Source organism: Amphiura filiformis, chromosome 8 (assembly GCF_039555335.1).
Source record: "Amphiura filiformis chromosome 8, Afil_fr2py, whole genome shotgun sequence".
Classification (NCBI taxonomy): Eukaryota; Metazoa; Echinodermata; class Ophiuroidea; order Amphilepidida; family Amphiuridae; genus Amphiura; species Amphiura filiformis.
This window is the reverse complement of record NC_092635.1, coordinates 15,920,225-15,944,230: the sequence shown is the minus strand read 5'-3', so window position 1 is coordinate 15,944,230 and position 24,006 is coordinate 15,920,225. Positions and strand designations below refer to the sequence as shown.

The 24,006-nt window shown below is 34.4% G+C and overlaps 1 protein-coding gene across 5 annotated transcripts in view; it reads right to left on the bottom strand.

Moving 5' to 3' along the window:
- Nucleotides 1-2,094: 2,094 nt before the first annotated feature.
- LOC140158688 (uncharacterized) overlaps nt 2,095-24,006 on the bottom strand; it is a 191,081-nt gene continuing 169,169 nt past the window's right edge. For 3 of the 5 annotated variants that reach the window (XR_011859816.1, XR_011859818.1, XR_011859817.1), the window contains 16 exons: nt 23,756-23,881; nt 23,275-23,319; nt 22,786-22,821; nt 22,386-22,418; nt 21,837-21,917; nt 21,012-21,110; nt 20,598-20,678; nt 18,684-18,737; nt 18,329-18,373; nt 17,720-17,755; nt 17,397-17,459; nt 16,876-16,911; nt 16,659-16,745; nt 12,661-12,712; nt 10,744-10,792; nt 2,095-10,341 (listed from right to left, as the gene is read on the bottom strand). Coding sequence is in view for 1 of the 5 variants with exons in the window: in XM_072181871.1 (XP_072037972.1) it covers nt 10,748-10,792; nt 16,659-16,745; nt 16,876-16,911; nt 17,397-17,459; nt 17,720-17,755; nt 18,329-18,373; nt 18,684-18,737; nt 20,598-20,678; nt 21,012-21,110; nt 21,837-21,917; nt 22,386-22,418; nt 22,786-22,821; nt 23,275-23,319; nt 23,756-23,881 (867 nt within the window). In the remaining 4 variants the exon portion in view is untranslated. The remainder of the gene's footprint in view (nt 10,342-10,743; nt 10,793-12,660; nt 12,713-16,658; nt 16,746-16,875; nt 16,912-17,396; nt 17,460-17,719; nt 17,756-18,328; nt 18,374-18,683; nt 18,738-20,597; nt 20,679-21,011; nt 21,111-21,836; nt 21,918-22,385; nt 22,419-22,785; nt 22,822-23,274; nt 23,320-23,755; nt 23,882-24,006) is intronic. The other 2 variants (XM_072181871.1, XR_011859819.1) reach the window with 2 other exon arrangements.

Sequence of the window (24,006 nt, the reverse complement as noted above, 5' to 3'; positions counted from 1 at the left end):
TGCTTAGACAGTTGGGTACAGAGATGTGCAACAGATAAGCTCTTAGGTTTACCTGAAAACTAGGAACTAGGAACTTACTTTCACCTGAACATTTGAGACCAGTGGTGTAGCATCGGGGCACATGCCCCTCAATCGATATGAAAATTTAGAAAATCCCACAGGAAAATGTCCAAAAAATGGCTTGTGCCCCCCTCCCCATCATGGTCGCTGCCCCCCACCCTCCCATATGATATACCCACACTACTCCACTGCTTGAGACTATATACAGTGGCGGCGCTAGGAATTTTTGGGGGGGCATTGGGGGGGCAAAGTGAATTTCAGGGGGGCAAAATTTGCAAATTTTCCGCAAAAAATGGAAATTTACGTGATTTTGGGGTTTTGCCTCAAAAGTGGGGGGGGGGGGCAAGAAAATATGGGGGGCAAATGCCCCCTGCCAACACCCCCCCTGTAGTGCCGCCACTGACTATATATCAACTGAACATCAGGATGGTGAGAGTTCATAGGAGCAGGGCCAGATTTAGCTTTTTTGGGGCCCTGGGCCAGGCCAAAATTTGGAGGCCCCCAAACGCACCATGAGGAAGGAATCTGCACTTAAGTGGCAAAGTTGTTAGATTTTACTAGTACATTTGCGCGTGAAAAATTTCAATTTTAGACTGTTTTAGCCCAAATTGAAGTTGAATGTTGCTATTCTATTTTGCACTTCTTGTATAATATTTTGGCCCAAAACTGGTGTTTTTTGGTTTAAATGGAAGATGCACACTACACAGGGCAATTTTGGGGGCCCCAAAAATTTGGGGGCCCTGGGCCCTGGGCCCGGGCCCATCTGGCCCTATGGTAAATCCGGCCCTGCATAGGAGCAATGCCGGGTCAGTGGGTTACAACAAATTATGCTGGACCCAGGCTACATATCATTTTTAACACATGCATGTTCGTCAATACAGCTTTAGTCTCCTCCGCCTTCGCAACAAGGTATGTGGAGTGACTGGAATCACACTAGCTGGTCAGATGGTTTAATTCTATCAAGCATATAATACCTGAACAATCACCGTCATTTGATCGATTTACTTCAGAATATATTGTATGCTTAAAATATAATTTAAAAATTGTAAACCTGTTAACTTATATTTGTTCATTTAAGTATAACAACACATGAATAACATCATGTATAAATGACTGCTAATGGCCGCCTATTGTCTAGACCTAGGCTACATCATCCACATTCTCGCGAGATTTCAGTTGCCTATCCCATTGTTCATTTATTCCTGTGAACATTTTCAACAAAAACCATGTGTAGAATTATGTACTTGAAAAGCTCCTCTTTTGTTTATTTGTTTTATGGACCGTATATTAGTAGTCCCTGGTTATGCCTGCAAATTTCAGGAAACTCATTTAGATATGGGGTGCTTTTTCAAATTTATGTTTTTGCCAAATTTTTAACAAAATCATTTCAAAATCCAGAATATTAGTATATTTGTAGGTAACTTTTCCTAAAAGTTGACAGCCATACATCCTCACCCAATCCTAAATCAAGATAGGGGCATTCATTTCTAGCTCATCCTCCAGGTGCCACAAAACCCTACCTATATATGCCTCTGACTCTGAGTTTTAAAATGCTACAATTACCTTGGCAATGGGCCAATTTTATCAGTTTGACTCCCCCCTCCCCTTGGGGTCCCTATAGCTGGTTATTCCATTCAAAAGAGTTTGACAGTATTATTGACCTCTGCCCCCCTTATGATAATTACTTATGTGTATGAAATGTTTTTGTCTTATTGTATTATTTATTCAGACATGGGGAAAAATTGGAGGTATTTACGTTTTTTCTGGGTATCTCCGCTTCATGTGCACAACACTGGAAGATGATCTAGGCATACTAAATGTAAATTCAAAACACTTTCTTGATTAGATGTCATGTCAAATTGACCTTGTTTCCACCTAGTGTTGGAAAAGACTGAAATACCCCCAAACTTTCTCCATGGTTGATGTCATTATTATAAAGGGAGTGGAGATTCATAGTACAAAGTATTGCACAACCCTAATTAATTTATGAGCGAAGTACAGCACACAATTTAAGCAAACCAAGTTGACAAACTGTTTATATTTACAAAAAGTATCTACAATTTTATTTTGTATTCATTGTCACAATTATAGAGAGCAGTTTCTGACATAATAAGTAGAAATGTTGACAATACATGTTTGTACAATTAAGATACAATTCAAACATATGACCAATCCCTTATTTTGCATGTCTGTACAATTAAGATACTATTAAAACATATGACTGATCCCTCATTTTGAGCCCTGCTCTTTGTTTGAATCTGAGGGATTTCATACACCTTTCAATTTTCAAAATATAAAACAAAATATGAAAAACATTCATAAACACTTCAGCCTGTGACAAATATTTGCAAGGAATTGATAAATATTTATATGGAAATAAAGGAATTATTGTATTATATACAATATTGTGTAAATTTGAGGATTAAAATTAACATAAAAATTGCCCCCCCCCTGCCATTCCTTCAATCCCATCTACAAGGTAGATATTCATAATTCCTTACAATATTGCCAACATACAATTGAAACTTGAGTTGTGACTTAAAATGTTCGTTCATACAGAAAATAAACTTAATTTTGTTGTTACAAAATTTCACAGAACAATATAAGAAGCATAATAAATTAATATTTTCAAACAGTACAAATGGAGGTTGTCTAAATGGAATAATTTGGCAGTGAAATTAGCTTAAAAGACAATTCAAAATATTTTTCTTTGCTTGAGGAAGCACTGCCACTTTAATTACTTTAGAACTACAGAGTACATTTGCAAAATCAGACATATCTCAACGCTGCCATTTGTATTATTTTTAATAACATTTTATTAAGGGGAAATAAGTTTGTGTGATTGTTAACAAGGGGCACTAATTAAATAAACATGGTTTTAAAATCATGTACATTCAAAAAATTCATTTTAAAGAAAATATGAAATGAAAACATTTTAGTAATACTGATAAAAATACAAGGCAGCAGTCAGCACACGTATATATCAAATCTTCAATTTAAGTGTATCCAATAAGATTACAAGTTTGCAAGCATATAATAATTAAGGTCATAATAAAAAGATATGTCTCAGCGTCCCACACTCAAAGCTTTAATAATTTCTGTATCCGCGTATAATTTTTTAAAAAAAATGTTTTAACACAAAACTTTTAAATGATCACCGATAAGAAAGGTGGAAAAAATACACATTCACATAGCCTTAAAAAATGCATAGCACTTTGGGTTTTTCACAAAAGAGAGCTAAGACATATCTTCTTTTTTTTTTAATATGGCCTAATGAATTATTACCAGAGATTGTAATAGGGTTAAAGTACCCCCTGCATGAAGGAATATTTCCAAGTAAATGAGAGATTTTTGGATACAAAAATATACCCTTGGTAGGCTGAATCATTTAGACATGGGCTTTGCCCACTCCTTCCCACTATACGATATACTTTCATATAATATTTGTCACATTTCTGGCATGGCATGCAGTTGGTCACCCTCTAATTAAACAAGACATTATTCTCATCAAATAATGGGTTATTCCAGTTGAAATCCACACGACTCCTGTTGAAGAATTTGGAAATATCTTCCACAAGGGGGAGTTTTTTTTATGTAATTGGTCAGGGTTAATCATTTTGAAACCATATACTCCCATTGTTTTACCTATATCTTCCACAACTGGAGTGAGTATGGAAGTTGCCCAATTTGTCTATTCTAATCGTAACTCATACTCCCTGTGTGGAAGACTTCAGCTAAATGTTCCTTCCACACGGTTAGTGTGGATTTTAAATGGGAGAATGGAATCTTTCTTTTCAAAATGACAAAACAATACCTACATTTGAATCACTCATTACTGTCTTGCTGTTTGCAGAAATGACACTCACATTTTGTTTGTAGCTGCAATTCACCATTTCACTTAACATATCACAGTATACAAGGGCAACATCACAACCAATGTTTACAATTTTTTTTTTAATCATTCCAAATAAGATCACACAATAACTGACTCATACCAGATGGCCAGATGCAATATACATTTCCCTTTTTACTCAACTTCTGCACCTTGAGGATCAAAAATATTTTGTGTATTCCATGCAGTAGTGCAGAAAGACAACCTATCCCCCCAAATTGTGAGGGAGCATGCATACATATACCTGATCAACAAAACAGCAGGTATTTTCTTGTTGCTTTCTTTGACTGGCAAAATGAACCACATTGCGTGACAGTTCAATATTTTGTACCCCTCAGGGGTACTCGCGTATATCAGGTATAATGGGGATGTGCCGCTCTAAAGGTTGATTTTTTGCAAGAAATCCCGAAGCATGGGTCCTGATTTGAGAAAAAAACCCTAAACAAGGGTCCCAACTTGAGAAATAAAATGGTAAAAAGTGTCAAATCATCTGAATAATCCCTAAATATGGGTAGGGATTTCAGATTTCCAGCGTCACACCCGTGTCAAGCCCACCCCCCCCCCAGGTTGTACCCTCTCATTGTTTTTCTCAATAATTTTGCTACTTCAATTGAACCACATTAAGAAACAACTGATTGAAAATGAAGGAAATGTTATGTGGGATTGGTGAAATCAGCCAGAGTACAGTGTTATACTGGTAAAGGGTTTGAACCAAAGGAGTCCTTACATTTAATTGAGTGAAGCAAACACTGATTACACTCATAATTTCCATTTGTTGGCTAAATAATAAATTAATGAATATGAAATAACACTATTATTATTTAGGATTCCCATTTCAAAATAGTGAATTGTCCCTGACAAAGGACCAGAACTTGTTCATAATGATATTTTTTTAAATAGAGCATGATTACAATTGATTGTTACATGATGTTTGGAAACAAAGAAAGACTTGCCCTCACCATACACTCTTAAAACATCAAGTAAATTTTCTTAACACTTTATAAACCATAAATTGTGGCTGATATCATACATATTATATAATTTAATGCATGCTGGGGTGGTGACCTAGCCTAATATATGAATGCTGTTTAAAAATCATTTACCAAAAATGGCAATTCAAAGTTCTTTGAATTGCTGTGATATGAATACATTCAAATACAAAGCAAACGTGATGAATTGAGACTTTACATAAATGCAAATTCTTCATAATTAATAACATGATAGAAAATTTCACAATCAAGTTGTGAATAATATTATAATTTTCAGCTATACAATTTTACTTGCAAAAATGCATATTTCACAAAAAAGCACATACATATAGTTATACATAGAGAACATTTACTTTGGACATTTACTTTCTACAATTATTGATGATTATATTTTTATCTATGTACACAGCGCTTGTACACGTGACATCTACATGACATCATACAAAGACTTATTGGTTAACAGGCCTGGGGTGGGTACTCAAGTTCACTTGGGTACAAACACGTTTTTTAGCTGAAAGTGGATCCATATTTATATCAATTATTGTATAAAATTTGACCCATTTTGCCAAGTTTAACACAATTTTGCAAAACTTTCTTCAAATTAAATTTTTGTTTAAATTTGGGATCAAGATATATGTGAAATTGGGGTTACAATTCATTTTACAAATTTTTAAACACAAATCGACTTAGAAAAGGGAGCCATTCCAGAGAACCATTTTGCGACACATTTTAATCTGGACATTTGTAGAGCCCACCCCTCAGAATACAGGCATGTGACGTGTGTGCATACAAGCGTCATGTACACAGTCAAACATATAGTCCTATCAAATTCCACATACACACCCCCCACCCACTCTATTTCACTCTATTAAATATTTGACACACATAACCCTTTCACACAATTTTGAAGGGCAACATATTGACTACATAAACATACTTTGTTAATAATTTTGTAAGTTTACATAAAACATAAAAATTTCCCATATATGGGCATCCAATTCAGCCTTCAGTGAGTAGTCAAGTGGTGGATCCATCAACTCAATGCTAATGAGTGTATCACATGTTTATTCATATATTACTAGCATAACGATAAATTGAATCCCACATTGAATGTCTAACATTTGACATCCTACCGGGTTCAATTAAATACAAAAAAAGAAAATTGAGAAAGAAATAATAATTAAATATGCATATTTCAGTTGCATAACATAAATGATCTATACAAATACTATATATATGCAGCCATATTGTGGAAAACAAACAAATGCACAATTATAAAACACAGGTTGGCCATATTCAACCTAATTAGCGCATAGACCATTAGGTCAATCATTTAATGAGAGGCGTTGAATAATTACCATATTTTGACAATCAAACTGGACCTTTTTTGTGCAAAACAGTTTTGTAAAAAATAGAAAATACCTCTAGGACAAATGTCACAGATATTGTAACCAGTGACCTCTATACAGATATCATTTTGCTGTGATTTAATTAGCATATTTAACCTAATCTTTTCATGCTTAAAGTGCACTGGAATAGAGCGATTTAAACATATGCAAGTTAGAAAAGTTCACAGGCAGCGGGTGCAACTTCGAGAAGAGGCACTAATTAGGTTGAATAAAATAATCTCTTTTACAAGTCTTAGGGATAACACAGTAATGGTTTACTGTTAAATAATAACACAGCAAATGCTAATGCTTTTAAAACATTATAAACATGTTATAAACTTGTTTAGAATGTTTTGCATCAAGTTTTCAAAAATGCTTTTCGATTGATGTTAATAAAAAGTTATATACCCTTTATATAACCAAACATTCAAATATTTCTGTAAAACGTTTTGTGTTTGCTGGGTAATACATCAAGATATTTTGGGTTTTAAAGTTGTGTTTCTTGGGCCAAAAATTTTAAGCACAATTAATGCAAATTTGACAAACTACATATTTCAGTCCAGTTGTAATACCCCTATGGTAAACATAACCCTATAATATGCCACAAAAAGAGAGTGTGAATTTCAAATGGGGGTTAACTGAATGAGTGACTCCATTTGAAATCCACACCCTTGTGTGGTTGATTAAGCCATGTCTTCCATAGGGGGTGTATATGGATTACAACTCAGGGAATATCACAATGTATTGTTTCTTGGAGTACATCTGTGTGTTGGTATGCTTACCTCCATGACATAGATGAAAAAGGTGACAAATTGTTGAATAATTTGTGCAAAACAAATTACATATTGGGTAAAATAACAAAATTAAATTAAAGACAAACAAGAAAAACAATTCCCCTAAACTGGCAATATCCATATAGAAGTCAGTATAATTGAAACATGTTCAAGCAAAACATACATCAAGCATATTTACCAAGAAAGTGAGATCTACCTGGAATACTTGATTTAGACTAAGAAGCTTTTAGATGACACCTTTCTTTTGAAAATTGAAGACAGTTGTGACAAATTTAGTGATCATTTCTTCTGAATTTTTCTTTATATATTTGAAATGGAATTAAATTTCTCAGAACTTGCTGCCAGGCTGGCCTACTTAAGGTATATTTTGCCAGAATAAATCACAATTGAAGGCTCATTCTTGCAGTACATCCATATATATGCAGTAGCAAAATCATTTGGAACTGAATTCTGATGTCCTAATAATAAATTAAAACTTTCTACAATATCAGCAAATTAAGTTCACATAATTATCAACTACATCGGGTTCGATGTTCATATATTTTGTGGCTGTATCATATAATCAGTGTTTCTGGATGCCAAACAGAATCTAGCTGAAGGTAGAATAAAGTTGAATTGAAATAAGATTTTCACTAGCGTAAACTGTGTTGACTGATATATTCAAGGATATTGCCACTAGATGACACAAAAATACCCCTGTTCTACAGGCAGACCAATTTTTTAAGTAGGGTTGGTCACAAAAATCTGGAAATATTTTGCAATAGTTTCAAAAACAAAACAAACAAAAAAACTTTAAATTCTTGAAATTTGGGTTGGGATTCATTTGTTTCACGATTTTTTTTCCAATTTCTTCAAATCTGGGTTGGTCAGGCCTGTAGAACAGGGATTATTTTGTTGTCCAGAGGCAAACTTATAAATACTAGTACATACAAACCAAGATGCATGTACACAATGTTGATGAATATTCATCAAAACAAATGAAGCAACTAAGGGCTTATGCAATATCTTTAATGTACAAAATATGCAGGAACATATGTAAAAGTTGCTATTATTTTACTACTATACCTTCCCTTTTTAAATATCGCAACAATATCATGATTAAACAACATTGTAAAATTCACTGTTCTCTTTCATGTTATAAATTTGTTAATGAATACTTTGTTTCACAAGCAGTTATTGCAGCTATTACTTTTGAATGCCTCCATTATGATTAAACAGATAAACCACATAAAATGTCCCTGTCAAATATACATTTCTATTAAAAGTTAAAAAGAAACTGAGAATTCTGAAAATTAAAAATACAGCGCTGGAAGTGTAGCTAACTCTGCCTGTGGTAAGGCCTTTGACAGAGGTAACAGGCACTGGCTTATGGGGCCCGAGGCCCTTGACAGGGGTAACAGGCACTGGCTTATAATGGGGCCTGAGGCCCTGAGACAGAGGTAACTAGGCACTGGCTTATGGGGCCTGAGGCCCTGCAACACAAATCCCATTTCGACCAAGTTGCCTTTTGAAGGACCATTTGGTGTATAGAATCCTTTTTTTTCACACACTTCTTATAAACAGGGCCTTTTGATATGTGCCATCTTCCATTGGACCTGAATATTCACACCTCTGTGCCCTAGCTGACTGTGGTATTTCTGTTAAAAGGGGTAACATTCTAGTAATGTAATAATAATTTTTAAAAGCCTGAATGGTACTTTTGAAAATCTTGCAAAAAATCCTGAAATAAGTAAAAATAAAAAACAATAAAAATTCTTTTAGTTTAAAATCACACCTCTGTAAGTGACCTTAATCAAAATTCAGCCTCATATTAATACAAACAACTGCCTTACATGGTTTAACAAATGAATAGTTTCAGCCTATATATCTACACTGACATCCTGGTTTCAAAATATAAATAAAGCATAAAAGCACATGGTTATTCTACATATATATATAATATATTTTGAGTTAACATAGAATTCTGACTTATTAATACAATTATGGCATAGGGTAAGCATTTTATGCAGAATTAACACTTTTTACAGAGAAAATTATCATTTTAAAATTAACAGACAAGACAACTTCTAAAAACTTATTTGAAACTTTTGGTCTTATTCACACTCAGCTTTCAATGATTGTGATCTCATTCCCTCATTCTCATTCCTCATACATGTATATGCATTTGATTCAAATGCAATAGTTATAAAATGATATCACATATACACACAAGTAATCTTTCTATCTCTCTCATACACACCCCCACACACTTCCTCACAACCATTTTCATATATATCACAATACACATCCTCATGATTAACATTTATAACAATTTTTGACAATAAAAATATATTCTTGCTTCAATTTGTCCATATGTACATTCTGTCCTGTATGCGTAGTCAATAGTACTCAAATGCTAGTTACAGGCTTCTCTGCATGGTGCTTCCACCAGTGCCCCCGGTCTGATTCAAAGAGGCAATTACATCCAAATGCATTTCATTTGACTTATAGTATTTTGGCATGAACATGTGCAAGTCAAATCCCATGCAATGTAGTAGTCAAATTGACCAATTTTGCTCAACTGTAATCATGAATTTACCCATTGTTTATGCTAATTTGACATATTCTTCACACATAAATTGAGCCTTTGTCGGATACACCATCTTGCTACCAAAACAAGGTTCTCCCTACAAACACATGTGCAAAACATGCACTTATGCTTTTCACACTTTTTATCAACGTGCCAGAAGGAAGGCTTTTGCTAAGCGTTTGTGGTAATTAAAACATGTGTATGAAAGGCGTAAGTACACGCAGTACACACTTTGTGGGTAGAACCTCATTTTGAGATGACCATGCAAAGGGTATGATAGAGATGTTGCCTCTAAGAAATCAGATAGTTGAATAAGATTTCATAATATCACTTCCAAAATATAATGCATATTCCACAATGTTCTTTGCTAGGAAATAGGGAATATACATTATCAGCACATTTATATAATTCTAATTATACATTCATAAAATATATTACATTTGCTGGAAAGTTGTTACATTGAACTGACACTTTGCACAAAATATCCATATGTTTATATCATGAAATCTTATTGCGAGCCGGGAAGCAGGTATATTCCTCATAATGTTGACTTGTGCATATTCTTTACTGTAAAGCTTAAGTCAGATGACTGATGACAGCCGATTACATTATGTTGTCTCCCGTTGTCATGGAATCATCACAGTCAACTCTGTCAAATAATCACAAAAGATAACCCTAATTGTCTACAACTCTTCATATTAAGGACAATAAGCTTAAACCTAAAGCAACGTCTGTGGGATGTCTGGGGATTGTAAATACTATACAATTGTGTTCTTATATGGGACAATTGCTGAAAATGGCAAAGCTTACAAAGGTATTTAAGTAACATAAATTTTTTAGATTTGATTTATTTTCACACATCCATACCAGGAATTCAAATTTGATTTCTATGCAAATATATTTTTTGCCAAATTAGGAAGGGTGAATGAAGCAAAATTAAAACTAGTATTTATATATGCTGTGCACTAGTGGTACTTCAAAGAATAATATTTTGATTCCACCCGCAAGCATGATTTAAACATTTAAGAAATGCATTGGGTAATCAACTTACTAGTTCATGGTCTTAAGTAACATCCTGGCAAGGGTAAGCCATCAGAGCCCTGCAACATGGATAAAAATAGAAACAAAATGAGACATTCATACATAATAATTTGTTTATAGCTGGGACCTGGAGCTGAGATTTAAAGTAGGCATGAACCATTACATCATTATTACTGACATCAGTAGTTTAAACATAAGTTTAAGTATAAGATATCAATGATAAATGCATTTTCTTTCTGCTATATGTTTGGATTAACGAATCATCAAATTTGGTGGCATGGTTAGGCGCAGTAGTATATTGATGAAACATGTTCTAAAAATGTACAGCATTAAGTGATATTGCAAATTAAATACATGCATCTAGGATAAATATCAGTTATACTTTTGGTATGGAATTAAAATCATGTAATATAAAAAGAAATAGTTGATAAATCTCCCAAGAAAAAGCCCTTAGAAGTGAATGTACCATGCACCTTTTGTATAGTAGGAATGACCACCAAAGATGACAACCAAAGCCTATTAGAGAGTTAGGACATTCAACATTGATGGATGTGGAAAAGGTATGCACCTTTAACTATCTCCATGCAGGTGCGGACAGCATGTTTCAAATTTATATTTAAATTCACAAATTTCAGAACAGGAAAATGCATTAAAATGAGCACCAACATGCCTAGTATTGGTTCAGTGGTTCTTAAGATAGCTTTTGATATTTTGAGGAAATATCTCAAAACTTCAACTTTTTGTTGAAGCCTATGCAGCCAGCATGCAGAGCATCAAGACCTCTGACCAGATTAATATGCAGCAAGACTTGAAAATGAAAACTTATGCGGGAAGTTCTACAGTGAGCTAGGCAGTAGAAGCATCCTAACATAATGATATAAATGACATCCTACTATAATGATGTAAATGGCATCCTAATATAATTATGTAGTGAAGGATAAAAAGTGTTACACTTGACTTCTCAATATCACATATCCAAGTCTAATCCACAATTAAAAGAACCAAGAATCACAATACTTTATAGAGTTAGACAGAAATCAGGAAAGTAACCCAAGTCAAAGATATCTAACATACAGAAGATTAAAGAAACAAAATGGAGATGGGCAGGTCACTTATCAAGAACTGAGGATAACAGGACGAAGAGACTTACAGAATGGCAGCCAAGGACTGGAAAGAGGAGAAGAGGAAGACAAAAAAGATGTTGGAGAGATGACAGCACCATGCACCTTCATGAGTACAACTGTTTGGACATGCAGCAGCTAGGAACAGAAGTAGATGGAAAATGCTGGAGGAGGGCTTGAATCAGTCTGATGAGTGAGTGAGTGAAGAATCACAAAAAGTCCCATGATGGCACTAGTGGCATAGCCAGGGAGGCAAAGGGGGTGGCAGCTGCCCCCTTTGAAAAGTGGCATAGCCAGGAGGGCAAAGGGTATGACAGCTGCACCCCGTGAAAAGTCTTGCCCCCCCCCCCATAATATTTGTATTCAAAACATGACCTTTCCAGTTTAATAAGGTCCACATCATAATTTAACTTTCTGATCCATCCAGTCAAATGGATCAAGATAATCATTCAGCATGCCAGTAAGTTTGCAAGTAATAATTGAGAGCTATAAAGACAATGATTCTATTGGATAATAAACATGATGTGTGTAATATAGATATGATGCAATGATTCATACGTACAGACAAACACACTGACAGACGTTAGCCCCTAGCTAGCATATAGTCTAGTAGCTTTCATCACACTATAACTTACTTACCATTGTGTTTAGCTTTTACTACCTTTTGTTGACAAGCATTAATAGTTTCATACATATTATTGTAGCCTGCTCTTTTTGCTCAGCCTTCAGAGATTGACCTTTGACCTATGACCTGCAATAAGTGTTAGTAATGCCATGGGATGTACATGCAGATGCAAAAGACTTACACTTCTATCTTTTGTATATATAGCATCCTGGTAGTGGTAAGCCATCAGAACCCTGTAAATGATTGAATTAGTGGGTATTGTCACATCTATCAAAAGTAAATCATTTTTGTATGAAATATGGAACATACAGAAAGTTGCATCTTAATTCCCTCTTGAAATCAACCAAGGATGCTGGTATGAGCATCATTGTCAGTCATCATCATAATGCCTTAATTATGCTGGTATGTTTCCAGTGTACAAAAATGGTTTCTTTTCATTGTATAGCTTAATAATGTCATCAAACCTTATATTAATCATATTATTCAAAATGTGTCCCATTTCAATTAAATGTACATTTCAGAAAGTTGGCGCACACTAAAAAAATAAACTAAGAGTTCTCCAAAACTGGATTTCTTATTGCCATGTTCTAAAAACATATTCAATTGGTCATCCAAAATGTACATTTTGATAGAATGGGTCACATATTGCAAATTTCTGAGAACACCTCTGACACATTGCATTGTGGATTCATCTGAATTGTTGATTAACTCTCTCCACGCGGGTGTCGAATGCAGACGACAAGTTTTGAAAAAAATTCAAATTCAAAAAATTTCAGAATTGTTCATTTTCATGAACATATGGAATCAGCATGAAAAATGCAATAAAATGAATACAAACAAGCCTGGTATTGGTTCAGTGGTTCTAAAATAGCTCTTGATATTTTCAGAAAATATCTCAAATCTTGGATTTTTTATGTTGAAGCCTATGGCTAACATGCATAGCATTAAGCTCAGGAATCATATCAAATGATACCTGGGCTTGATATGATACCTGGGCTTAATCATGAAATCATGCACCAACAGAAGATTTTCTTCTTAAACAATTCATACAAATCCAAAATACATCCGAGGTGTTGTGAGAAATTTGCAGTGTATAATAAATGGAGGCTCACAGCTAGGCTCAAGCTGAGTATGCTGTCCAATTGTAACAATGAGCAAATGATTTGCACAAGTGATCTTCATTGGATCATGTCTAACAATTGGACTACCGCAAATCATATCAGCCCTATTTGTGAGTGGATCTAAAGGTAAGGGAACCACTAACTCAAACTTTGTTTTAGTGCTAAACCAAGCTATTCTATAGTGTTAATTTGTTATATTTCACTAAATCCATGGTGAGAAGTCTTTATCTGAAATATTCTCCCACATCACTGCAGAGACCTGAAATAGATTGATGGGGAGGGGAAGGGGTAAAACTAATAGGACAGCCAAGCTATGAGCCCATTATAACAAGAATAGCCTAACTCACTAACACCGGCATGGTCAAGCAAAATAAAGGACATTTAATTTGTATTTAAGTCATAAATTGGCATAGATTATCTTAATTTGTAAGATTTTCATGTGAAACTATTGCCAATATTGTCTGTGATATATTGCTTATTTATGATCACATCGCATTTCATACACATAAGCCATATAGTTATGTTAAAACACTTTTTAAGTACGCCCTCACTTTTTATGTCCTAAATCAACATTATCCTTATTGGGTCACTCCATATCAAATCAAGGAGGCGCCCACCTGACCCCCTCAGATTTGCTTTATATTTTAGTCATATGTTGTACCTGTAAAAATATTAAAACCTGCAAATTTGAGGTCTGTAGCTCTTCTGGATTTTCTGTGGCAGCCATTTAAAGTTGGAGTAGGGGGTCTAAATTTGGACCCAAAAGTTGCCCTTTAAATAAATTTCATCTTTGGGCGTTTGTGCCTTCTTTATAAAAAGAAAGAGAGGTCTGAAACTTTGCATACACACTAACTGCATGCCCATTTTGTCAAAAAATAAAAAATAAAAAAATTCTGTAATTGCGCGTTGTGTCACGGGCTCATTAAATATGCAAGAAAAAAAATGTAATGTTTTGTAAACTGGCAAGTTTAGCCCCCCCTAAATTCACATTTTTGTCAGATTAATTATTTTTTGTTGTCACCGATGCTATATATAGGATAAATACAATGCATACCCAAAAAATTGGGGTCACAACTCATTTACATTTTGAACAGCGCCCTCACGAAGATGGAATTTATTGCACATTCAACATTTTCAGGGGCCCAAAGTCGATGTGGTCCACCTTCAAAGTTTATAAAACATCACTTTTATATAACTACAAGTCTTAAATTACAACTTTGCTAAGTCCCAGTAATTGTATAGGTTGACTTCATATAAAATGACAAGCCCAAAGTTAACCATTTTCTTATGATTGCATGTAGTGCAAAAGGGTGCAAATGTGCGAATTCGGAAGGTTGAAAGTCAAATTGACCCCAATATTGAAAATAAAATGGAAATAAAAGTAAATAGGGCCAATAACTATGCATCTAGTCATTTATTTTCAATATTGTGGCCATTTTGACTTTTAAACCTTCCGAATTCGGCACATTTGCAGTACATGCAATCATAAGAAAACGGTCAACTTTAGGCTTGTCGTTTTATAAGAAGTCAATCTATAAAATTAATGGGATTGAGCAAAGTTGCAATTTAAGACTAGTAGTCATATAAAAGTGATGTTTTATAAATTTTGAAGGTTGACCACATCGACTTTGGGCCCCATGAAAATGTTGAATTTGCAATAAATTTCATCTTCGTGAGGGCGCTGTTCGAAATGTAAATGAGTTGTGACCCCAATTTTTTGGGTATGCATTGTATTTATCCTATATATAGCATCGGTGACAAAAAAAAATTAATCTGACAAAAAATGTGAATTTAGGGGGGCTAAACTTGCCAGTTTACAAAACATCTTCGTGAGGGCGCTGCACTCCAACTTTAAATGGCTACCATAGAAAATCTGTATATATTGAAAACGAAATGGAAATACAAGTAAATAGGGCCAATAACTACTCATCTAATCATTTATTTTTAATATTGTGGCCAATTTGACTTTCAAGCCTTCCGAATTCGGCACATTTGCCCTACATGCAATCATAAGAAAATGGTCAACTTTGGGCTTGTCATTTTATATGAAGTCAACCTATACAATTACTGGGACTTAGCAAAGTTGTAATTTAAGACTAGTAGTTATATAAAAGTGATGTTTTATAAATTTTGAAGGTGGACCACATCGACTTTGGGCCCCTGAAAATGTTGAATTTGCAATAAATTTCATCTTCGTGAGGGCGCTGTTCGAAATATAAATGAGTTGTGACCCCAATTTTTTGGGTATGCATTGTATTTATCCTATATATAGCATCGGTGACAAAAAAAAAAAAAATTAATCTGACAAAAATGTGAATTTAGGGGCTAAACTTGCCAGTTTACAAAACATTATATTTTTTCTTGCATATTTAATGACCCCGTGACACAACGCCATAATTACAGATTTTTATATTTTTTATTTTTTGACAAATTTTGCATGCAGTTAGTGTGTATGCAAAGTTTCAGACCTCTCTTTCTTTTTTTTTTATAAAGAAGGCACAGACTCCCAAAGATGAAATTTATTTAAGGGGTAACTTTTGGGTCCAAATTTAGACCTCCCTACTCCAACTTTAAATGCCTGCCAAAGAAAATCCGTAAGAGCTACAGACCTCAAATTTGCAGGTTTTTAATATTTGTACAGGTACAACATATGACTAAAATATAAAGCAAATCTGAGGGGGTCAGGTGGGGCGCCTCCTTGATTTGATATGGAGTGACCCTATTTTGCTTGATTAAGAACTTCACTTTTGGTTATACATTCCACACACTCAGTGTTTAATAACAAAAATGAAGTGGTAAGTGCCATGCCATTGGTGTGATTATTCTATGAGGATACAAAAGACATGCTTATTAGCACACTATTTAGGTCTGGAATAGTTTTGTACAGCCCAATTTTTAAAATACTACAACAGCAAGATTCACTTTTGCTGTCATATTGATGACATTCCAAAAAATATCCTAGAAAGGGTATTAAAACTATCGAAATGTTTTTCTACGAAGGACAGAAAATCAAGTTTGTGTATATTTTCATCTAATGTGTCAGTAAGCATCAACTTACCACAGGACAAGGTGCATCAAGACCAGGTGCACCTGGTTCACCATCACGGCCTGGATATCCTTTCTTCCCTCTTCTACCTTTAACACCCTACAAAAATTAAACCAAATACAGAATTACTTTACACATAACCACAACCTACACAAAAATATGAATCCAATTTATACATTCCTTGTTTATTTTGTATAACAATGATCAAGATATTCTAATGTATGCTTACCTTATGACCAGGAGGTCCTACACTGCCTAAATCACCCTGTATAAAACACAAAGAATATTTACTTTCAATGTCATTTTTGTGGAATGGGTTGTGTAAGTTTGGTGCTTTTAAGCTATTCCAAACAAAAACAACAAGGTATTTTGAAAAAAGTCTGCAAGCTGAGACACAATGGGTGACTCCATAGGAGAGGCAGTATTCACATTAAAATGCATGCCTGGGATGCGTCACTCCTCTTGTGTGCATAGATGGCATTGCGTCATGAGCGCCCTACACGTATGCACAGCATAGCACCATGAGCGTCATATACCCATTGAAATCTTATTGATTGTTATATATTCCCACTCTACATACCTCCTCTCTAGCTACTCCTCATCTCCTTCTGAAATACATGCAGGATGAGCAAGACACCAATCTAAACCCCAAGTATATCAGCACTATTACCAAATTTACAAGCTCAAATTCTAAGCTTTGTGAGTTAATGGATATGAAAATTTGACTATAGTGTAGATCAATGTCTTTACCTTTGGTCCTGGTTTCCCTGGATCTCCCTGTGGTCCTGGTAATCCCATGGGACCTGTATCACCCTATAAACACAACAAGTAATAGATTCAGTTAATTGTGTTGCCACATTTTTGGGAAAAAGCTAAATTGTACATTTTGCATTGGAGTTACTTAGGGTTTCATTAATTTTATACAGTTCAAGCTCTTCAATTCTGGAAGTTGAAGAATTTGCAATCTGGCCAAATGTTCTATTTTAACATCAACTTAACATAATTACATATTTTGCTATTTTACATTTCATATTAAATAGAAGATCAAAAAATATATAAAACATGTAACTTACCAGATCACCTTTACTGCCGGGGATACCATGGTTGCCCTGGAATAAAATAGTAAGAAATGGACTTGAATAACATGCAGACAAAATATAACATCAAGCATGCCTATCTGCAGGATACATCCGACTACGGTGTGCATCGGTCCTTTTTTTTGTTGGTATTTTTTAAATGGAATTTTTCAAATTTTGACTCCAATTGCTGGGGTATGGCCCACGGCCTCACTCTGTACCCCTCTGATGCTACGCTGTTGCCACTCCATTCGAGCCCTATTTCACACAGACCTTTCACACATCCTGTGTGTCCAACCCATCAATCCCGTCGATCCAAAACACAATTTTTCTTATTGGATTCATTGATGTGGATTTGTTTATTCAAGATGTTTAGCACAGGGTTAGGTATCAAACACTAATATAGCAATGGTCTTGTGTATCGGACAAGAGCCACAGTCTATTACTGAAATCCAAGAACATTTTAAGAAAGATGTAACTGTTATTCCTGTTTTGTAATGTTCGTCTTGTAAATGATCTCAATACATTGCTACATAATGCCAAAATATGATCTTTTACTAACTTTTAATGATGTAAGACTAAATTTAAATCAATATAAATACTCACCGGCATCCCTGTGTCTCCTGGTTTCCCCACTACACCAGGTTCACCCTGAAAATAAGAATAAAATGAAAAAGCTGTAATTACAGTGGGCATTGGGTAGTCTGTGCTCTCTTTGTGTGCATGTTGAACAGCTCTTTTCAGAGCCATCATTTAATAAATGTGTCTCTTGACAATTTTGGTCATCATATAAAATCAGTTCTAAACTATATCAAATTATAAATATATACAACTTTATGGTGAATTTCATCTGTTTCATTATACATCTATTGTAATTCCTAGTAATATTTTGAGTGCTCCACTGGTTATCTTCAGATAGATTTTTTTCAAATAAATTGAATTTGTTTGCTATATGACTTACCTGTTCGCCCTTTGGTCCAGTAAAACCGAGGTCACCTTTGTCTCCTTTGCTTCCCTGAAACAATCAAAATATAACATCCCATACTAATTAGAACATTTGAAACAGAGAGCCTCAAAAACTATGGGATAAAACTACTAACAAGAACTGCCTTTAAAAAGATAACAATGCTTCCGAATAATGACCTCAAAATGATCTAACCTTTACCCATAGTAATATAAATGTTGCATTTTTAAGTTACTACTCACAAACATTTATTTTTATTGTAATTAGGTTAAATTGTTACAATCTAGCAACTTCATTTGTATCAATTAAATATTTTTTGTGCAGTGAATGATATAAGCAACATTTTGTCAAGATCATAATCAAATGATTTTGTGAAGGCCAGAATGGCCAATTAGGTCCACAAATCACACAAACAGTAAGCATGCAACATCAACGAAGGCTATCAAACACTTACAAAAATTTCACAATACAGATTTAGTACTGTTAAGTCATTAAAAGTTATCAGCCAATCACAAATAGACATTAAACAAGTACAATCCAAGCCATATTTCACAACTATAAATAAAATTATGTACAATATAAAGTGTGTTGTGCATAAATTAGTGAGTTAAAAGAACTTAAAAGAGAAAATAGTTTCAGAGAGATTCACACTTGGTTGAGGATAAATTGGGGTTTCTATCGCTAAAGTGATGTTTAAAAATACAAATTGTTACACATGAATATTTAGTTTCACAACACAAAATACATCAGATAATAAACTAGACCATTCTTCACACCCCTGTGTTTTAGGGTCACAGGGTTAAAGGTTGGAACAAGGTTTGTTTAAGTCTAGGTTAAGGTTGGGATTAGGGTTGGGTTAGGTTTACAGTTAGGTTTAGTGTCATTAATTAACAGGCTGTCCACTAAGCTGAATTACTAGCTTGTCTAACTAGGCACTTGTATGCGAACAGCCTTTACATTTATCCTTAACTCTCTCCATGCAGGTGTCGACTGCAGAAGTTTCAATGGGTTTTTTTTAATTCAAAAATTGTGTAAATCTGCATGACCATATTTGGAATCAGCATGTGAACTGCATTAAAATGAGTACAAACAAGCCTAGTATTGGTTCAGTGGTTCTTAAGATAGCTTTTCATATTTTGAGAAATATCTCAGAACTTGGACTTTTAATGTTGAAGCCTATGGCGAGCACGCAGAGCATTAAGATCTCAATGTTAATGAGTATATACGAACTACAAAGGGAAATATACAGAGCACTTCAAAGCAATATCACAAGAAGGAGAACCATAATGTACTTGGGTAAAGATGGATTCAGAAATATTAAATGCAATTAAACAGTAGTGTAGGAAACATAATGTACTCCATTTAAAAGTGGTTTCAAATGTTCATGTGTTGATCTATATAACAACTTACTCAAATTCTCTTCAATATGATTTGTGTAAGATAAAGTAGAAAAGACAGTGAGTCATATGTTGAATGAAAAGTTAATAAGTAAAGTAGTTTTACACTATATCTGTGAGTACAATACATTCTTCATAAGTTGTGTTAATTTGTTATTGCATGTTATTTTTAATTAGTGGGCCATACACATACAGATCCAGTACCATGTAACATCTTTTTTTCTGGGAGTAGGGCGCGACACTCACAGAGCATAAGCCCCAGATAATTCTGAAAAATATGCTTATTGCCAAATTTCAAATTCCAGATATCTTTTATGAGTGATATCATCAAAAGCAACTTCGCGATCAATATATGGGATAAACTCTTAAGAATTTGCTCTTAATGTCATTCATAACAATCTCAATTTGCTGTATACCACATGGGTCTACATAATGGTGCAAATATGCTGGATATCTCATTATGTATATGGCCCCAATTAGTTGTTAGTTGAGTTTTGCTATAAAAGATGCCTACAGGTACTCCAGGTAGTCCATCTGTGCCTCTCTCTCCCTTCATACCATCAATACCAGGTAAGCCCATTGGTCCTCTGAAACCCTGCAAAACAACATCAGCAATCACATTATATGATGTTAATGAAGATGAGTACAAAGGCATCACAACTATTATTCTACTGATGTGTTAAATTACAATGATGGAAATACACCATCATCTCTAATGTCTCTGATTTATCCTAATTTCAAGAAAGCTGAGATTGTGGTGACGTTCATACCTGTTGATAATCATACCCATATTGAATGTGCAAAGGAAGTTTAGCCTACAATACATTTGATGATATATAGGCCTTAATTATAATGAATATACTATTATCACTATTCATAATTATAGTGTTATGCAAATATCAATGTTAAGTTTGTGGGTTTAACCTACATTAATTCCATCTGTTCCATTAAATCCTCTTTCTCCCCTTTCTCCTTTCCTGCCTGGGAATCCTGGTAGACCATCTGAACCTGATTCACCAGGGTAACCCTGCAACAAGAACAGATCAAATGTACTAACAAATGTATTTTATGATTTTGACTTTACCATTTTCCACTCTGATGTGACAGTGTGCATTTCATTGGGTGCAGCTACAAATTGTTATTGTTCACTCAAAGTGCTGGCATACATATGCGCAAAACAGCTGCTCAATGCGTTGACGTCATTGCCACATTAGGGTGAAAAATGGAATAGACTTATTCAAGCACTTTAAGATAAACCTTTTGTTATAGCTCAGATGTAGCAATTAAATCACATTGATTTTGTTAATCATAAATTTAATTGTTGCTGTAAATTCAGTCTAAAACTTGTTTTCCTTTAACACAGGGGCGGATTTAGAAGGGGGAGCACCCGGCACGCGCCCCCTCTAATTTTTACAGAGCGGCGCCTAACTCTGTGTATTTTTGCAGAGGGATGGCTGATTTGTGTGGGCGCCGAGCCACTGCCGCTGCCGTGGCGGTGGCTCGGCGCCCACGTATTGAAAATTCCTGGATCCGCCCCTGTAACACCATAATGTGTGATTTGCATAAAGAATAGATTCTTATTTAAATGTTAGTTTTCAATGATAGCTATTAATCACATTATCCCCATTTAATTTTGAGCCAAACAAATGAGGTAAAACAAAGAAAATTGCTATTTCATTCCAGTGCCTGCAATGCGTATACCATCTCGCAGATTATATTATTATCATGATTAGGCTTCAAGTCTTATACATACTGGATTTCCTGGTGTTCCATTGTATCCTCTTGCTCCCTCTGGGCCAGCTGCTCCTGGTGGTCCCATTGGTCCTTCTGGGCCCTGTATGATAAAATAATTTCAGAAAATTGACATTGGGCAAAGGCTCCTATGAAACTTGTTTGAAATAATCGGCAATTTGATTCTTTCACATTACTATATCATCAATTTGTCTGCAATGGGCTGAAATCCATACACCTTCTATGGAAGACATGACCTTAATCTTCCACACAGGGAGTGTACATTTCAAATGGAGTCACCCATTCAGGTAGCTCCAACCACAGGTCTCCAGAGACTTAGCTTGCCTATGGCTAGCCATGTATTCACCAATCCTTTTGGACAGGGAATCTTTATCTGGGTCTAAATAATGATCATGGCTGCTCAAAAAGTTTTATTGAACTGAGAAGTATGCTATGGGTATTTAATACAGATGATGTAAAATTGTTCCAAATTATGCAATGTCAGCTATTTTGCAATTTCAATACTATTCTTCTATATAAATACAAAAAAAGTTAGATGTCACCAACATACCATAGGTCCTGGAGGTCCAACTGGGCCTGGCACCTGTAACGAAACACAATACATTTATATATTAATACAAATAATAAATAAATACAATCACTGTGAAAAAATACAAATTAATTTATCATACTTGAAGACAAAACCTTTCAAAGACTAAACAATTTGCAGACTAAATTAAATAATTTCCAGTCTTGTATTTGATAAAGGGAAAATGTAATTGTTAATAATAATTATGCAAAAGGGTCATTTAAAAAAAATAACCATTTAAAACATAATCGTGTGTATTATTAATATTTAATCATTTTGTAAACAATTCTGTTGTTTTTATGAGAGAAACTCGTGAGTGGAGTTAAAAACTATTTAAATATATTGAAAATAAAATGACAAACTTCATTTATGATCAACTCACTGGTTCAAATAATCCGCTGCCTTCAAACAAATCTCCCTGTAAATTAAGCAAGCGTGCAAAGCAAATGGAAGGTGAAAGCATTAGCCAAGATATAAATAGCAAGAATGTAGCAAAATTTAAGCTATAGCAATGGCAGAATTGGCTTTTTAAGCTAAATATAAATATTTTACAAAATTGAGACAGATTTTAAGCTATATATATACTAAGGTGTATTACTATATGGGTTGAAAACATTTTTTTATTTGACAATCTAGATTAGCTGAGAGTGATTACAGTCAAATATACAAACACTGGTGAATGTTTTTCCTCTAACAATGAAAATCTAAAACATCTTGCTATCTTTGACAGCAACCATAATCAAAATTTGAATGTTTACTAAATCATTTTAACAAGTTCCTTGAAAGATGGATTGAAATTTGAATGTAGTTATACATCTATGATAAATTATTCATCCATTGGAATTAATTGCACATTTTTACTGCTACTGACCATCGATCCTTTCTCTCCTTTGGAACCAGTTAATCCTGGGATTCCCTGTATTGCAAAATAAATGCCACATAAAACATGCAATCAATTAATAAAAGCACAGCAAGCAGAGACAGTAGACAATCTTTTGGGAAAATTATTTGTTATTTAAGATTACTTAGAAATAGTTAAAATATTTTAACAAAATATCATAAATGCTATTTCCTGTTAATTTTCAAGAAGTAGTATTTTAATTTGTGTGAAATAAAAAAAAAATACAAAAAATGAATATTGATTGATCCTAAGTAAATGCAGACATTTAAGTTTTGAATAAATCCTAAAAATATAGTTTTCCAACATATAATAAAGGGTGGTACTTTATATCTTAAACTGAGACAAATTGTAAGCATTCCCTCTGAAAATGCACATTACTTGATCTTGTTGTTTGTCTTGATAATTTTATTTGCTGTTCATTAAAGATGACAAGTATACATTTTCAACTAACCGGTGCCCCTGGTTCTCCTTTTGACCCATTTAATCCTGGTAAACCATCCGACCCATTTAATCCTGGTAAACCATCCGACCCATTTAATCCTGGTAAACCATCCGACCCATTTAAACCTGGTAAACCCTGTGTAGCAAAAGTTTATAAGCAAGCACATAATAAATACATCAGCAAAGCAAGCAGATAAGACAGATTTTTTTAGCTTTAGTGAGCAAAATATAGAGAGTGCACTGTGCAGCTAGGAAAATATA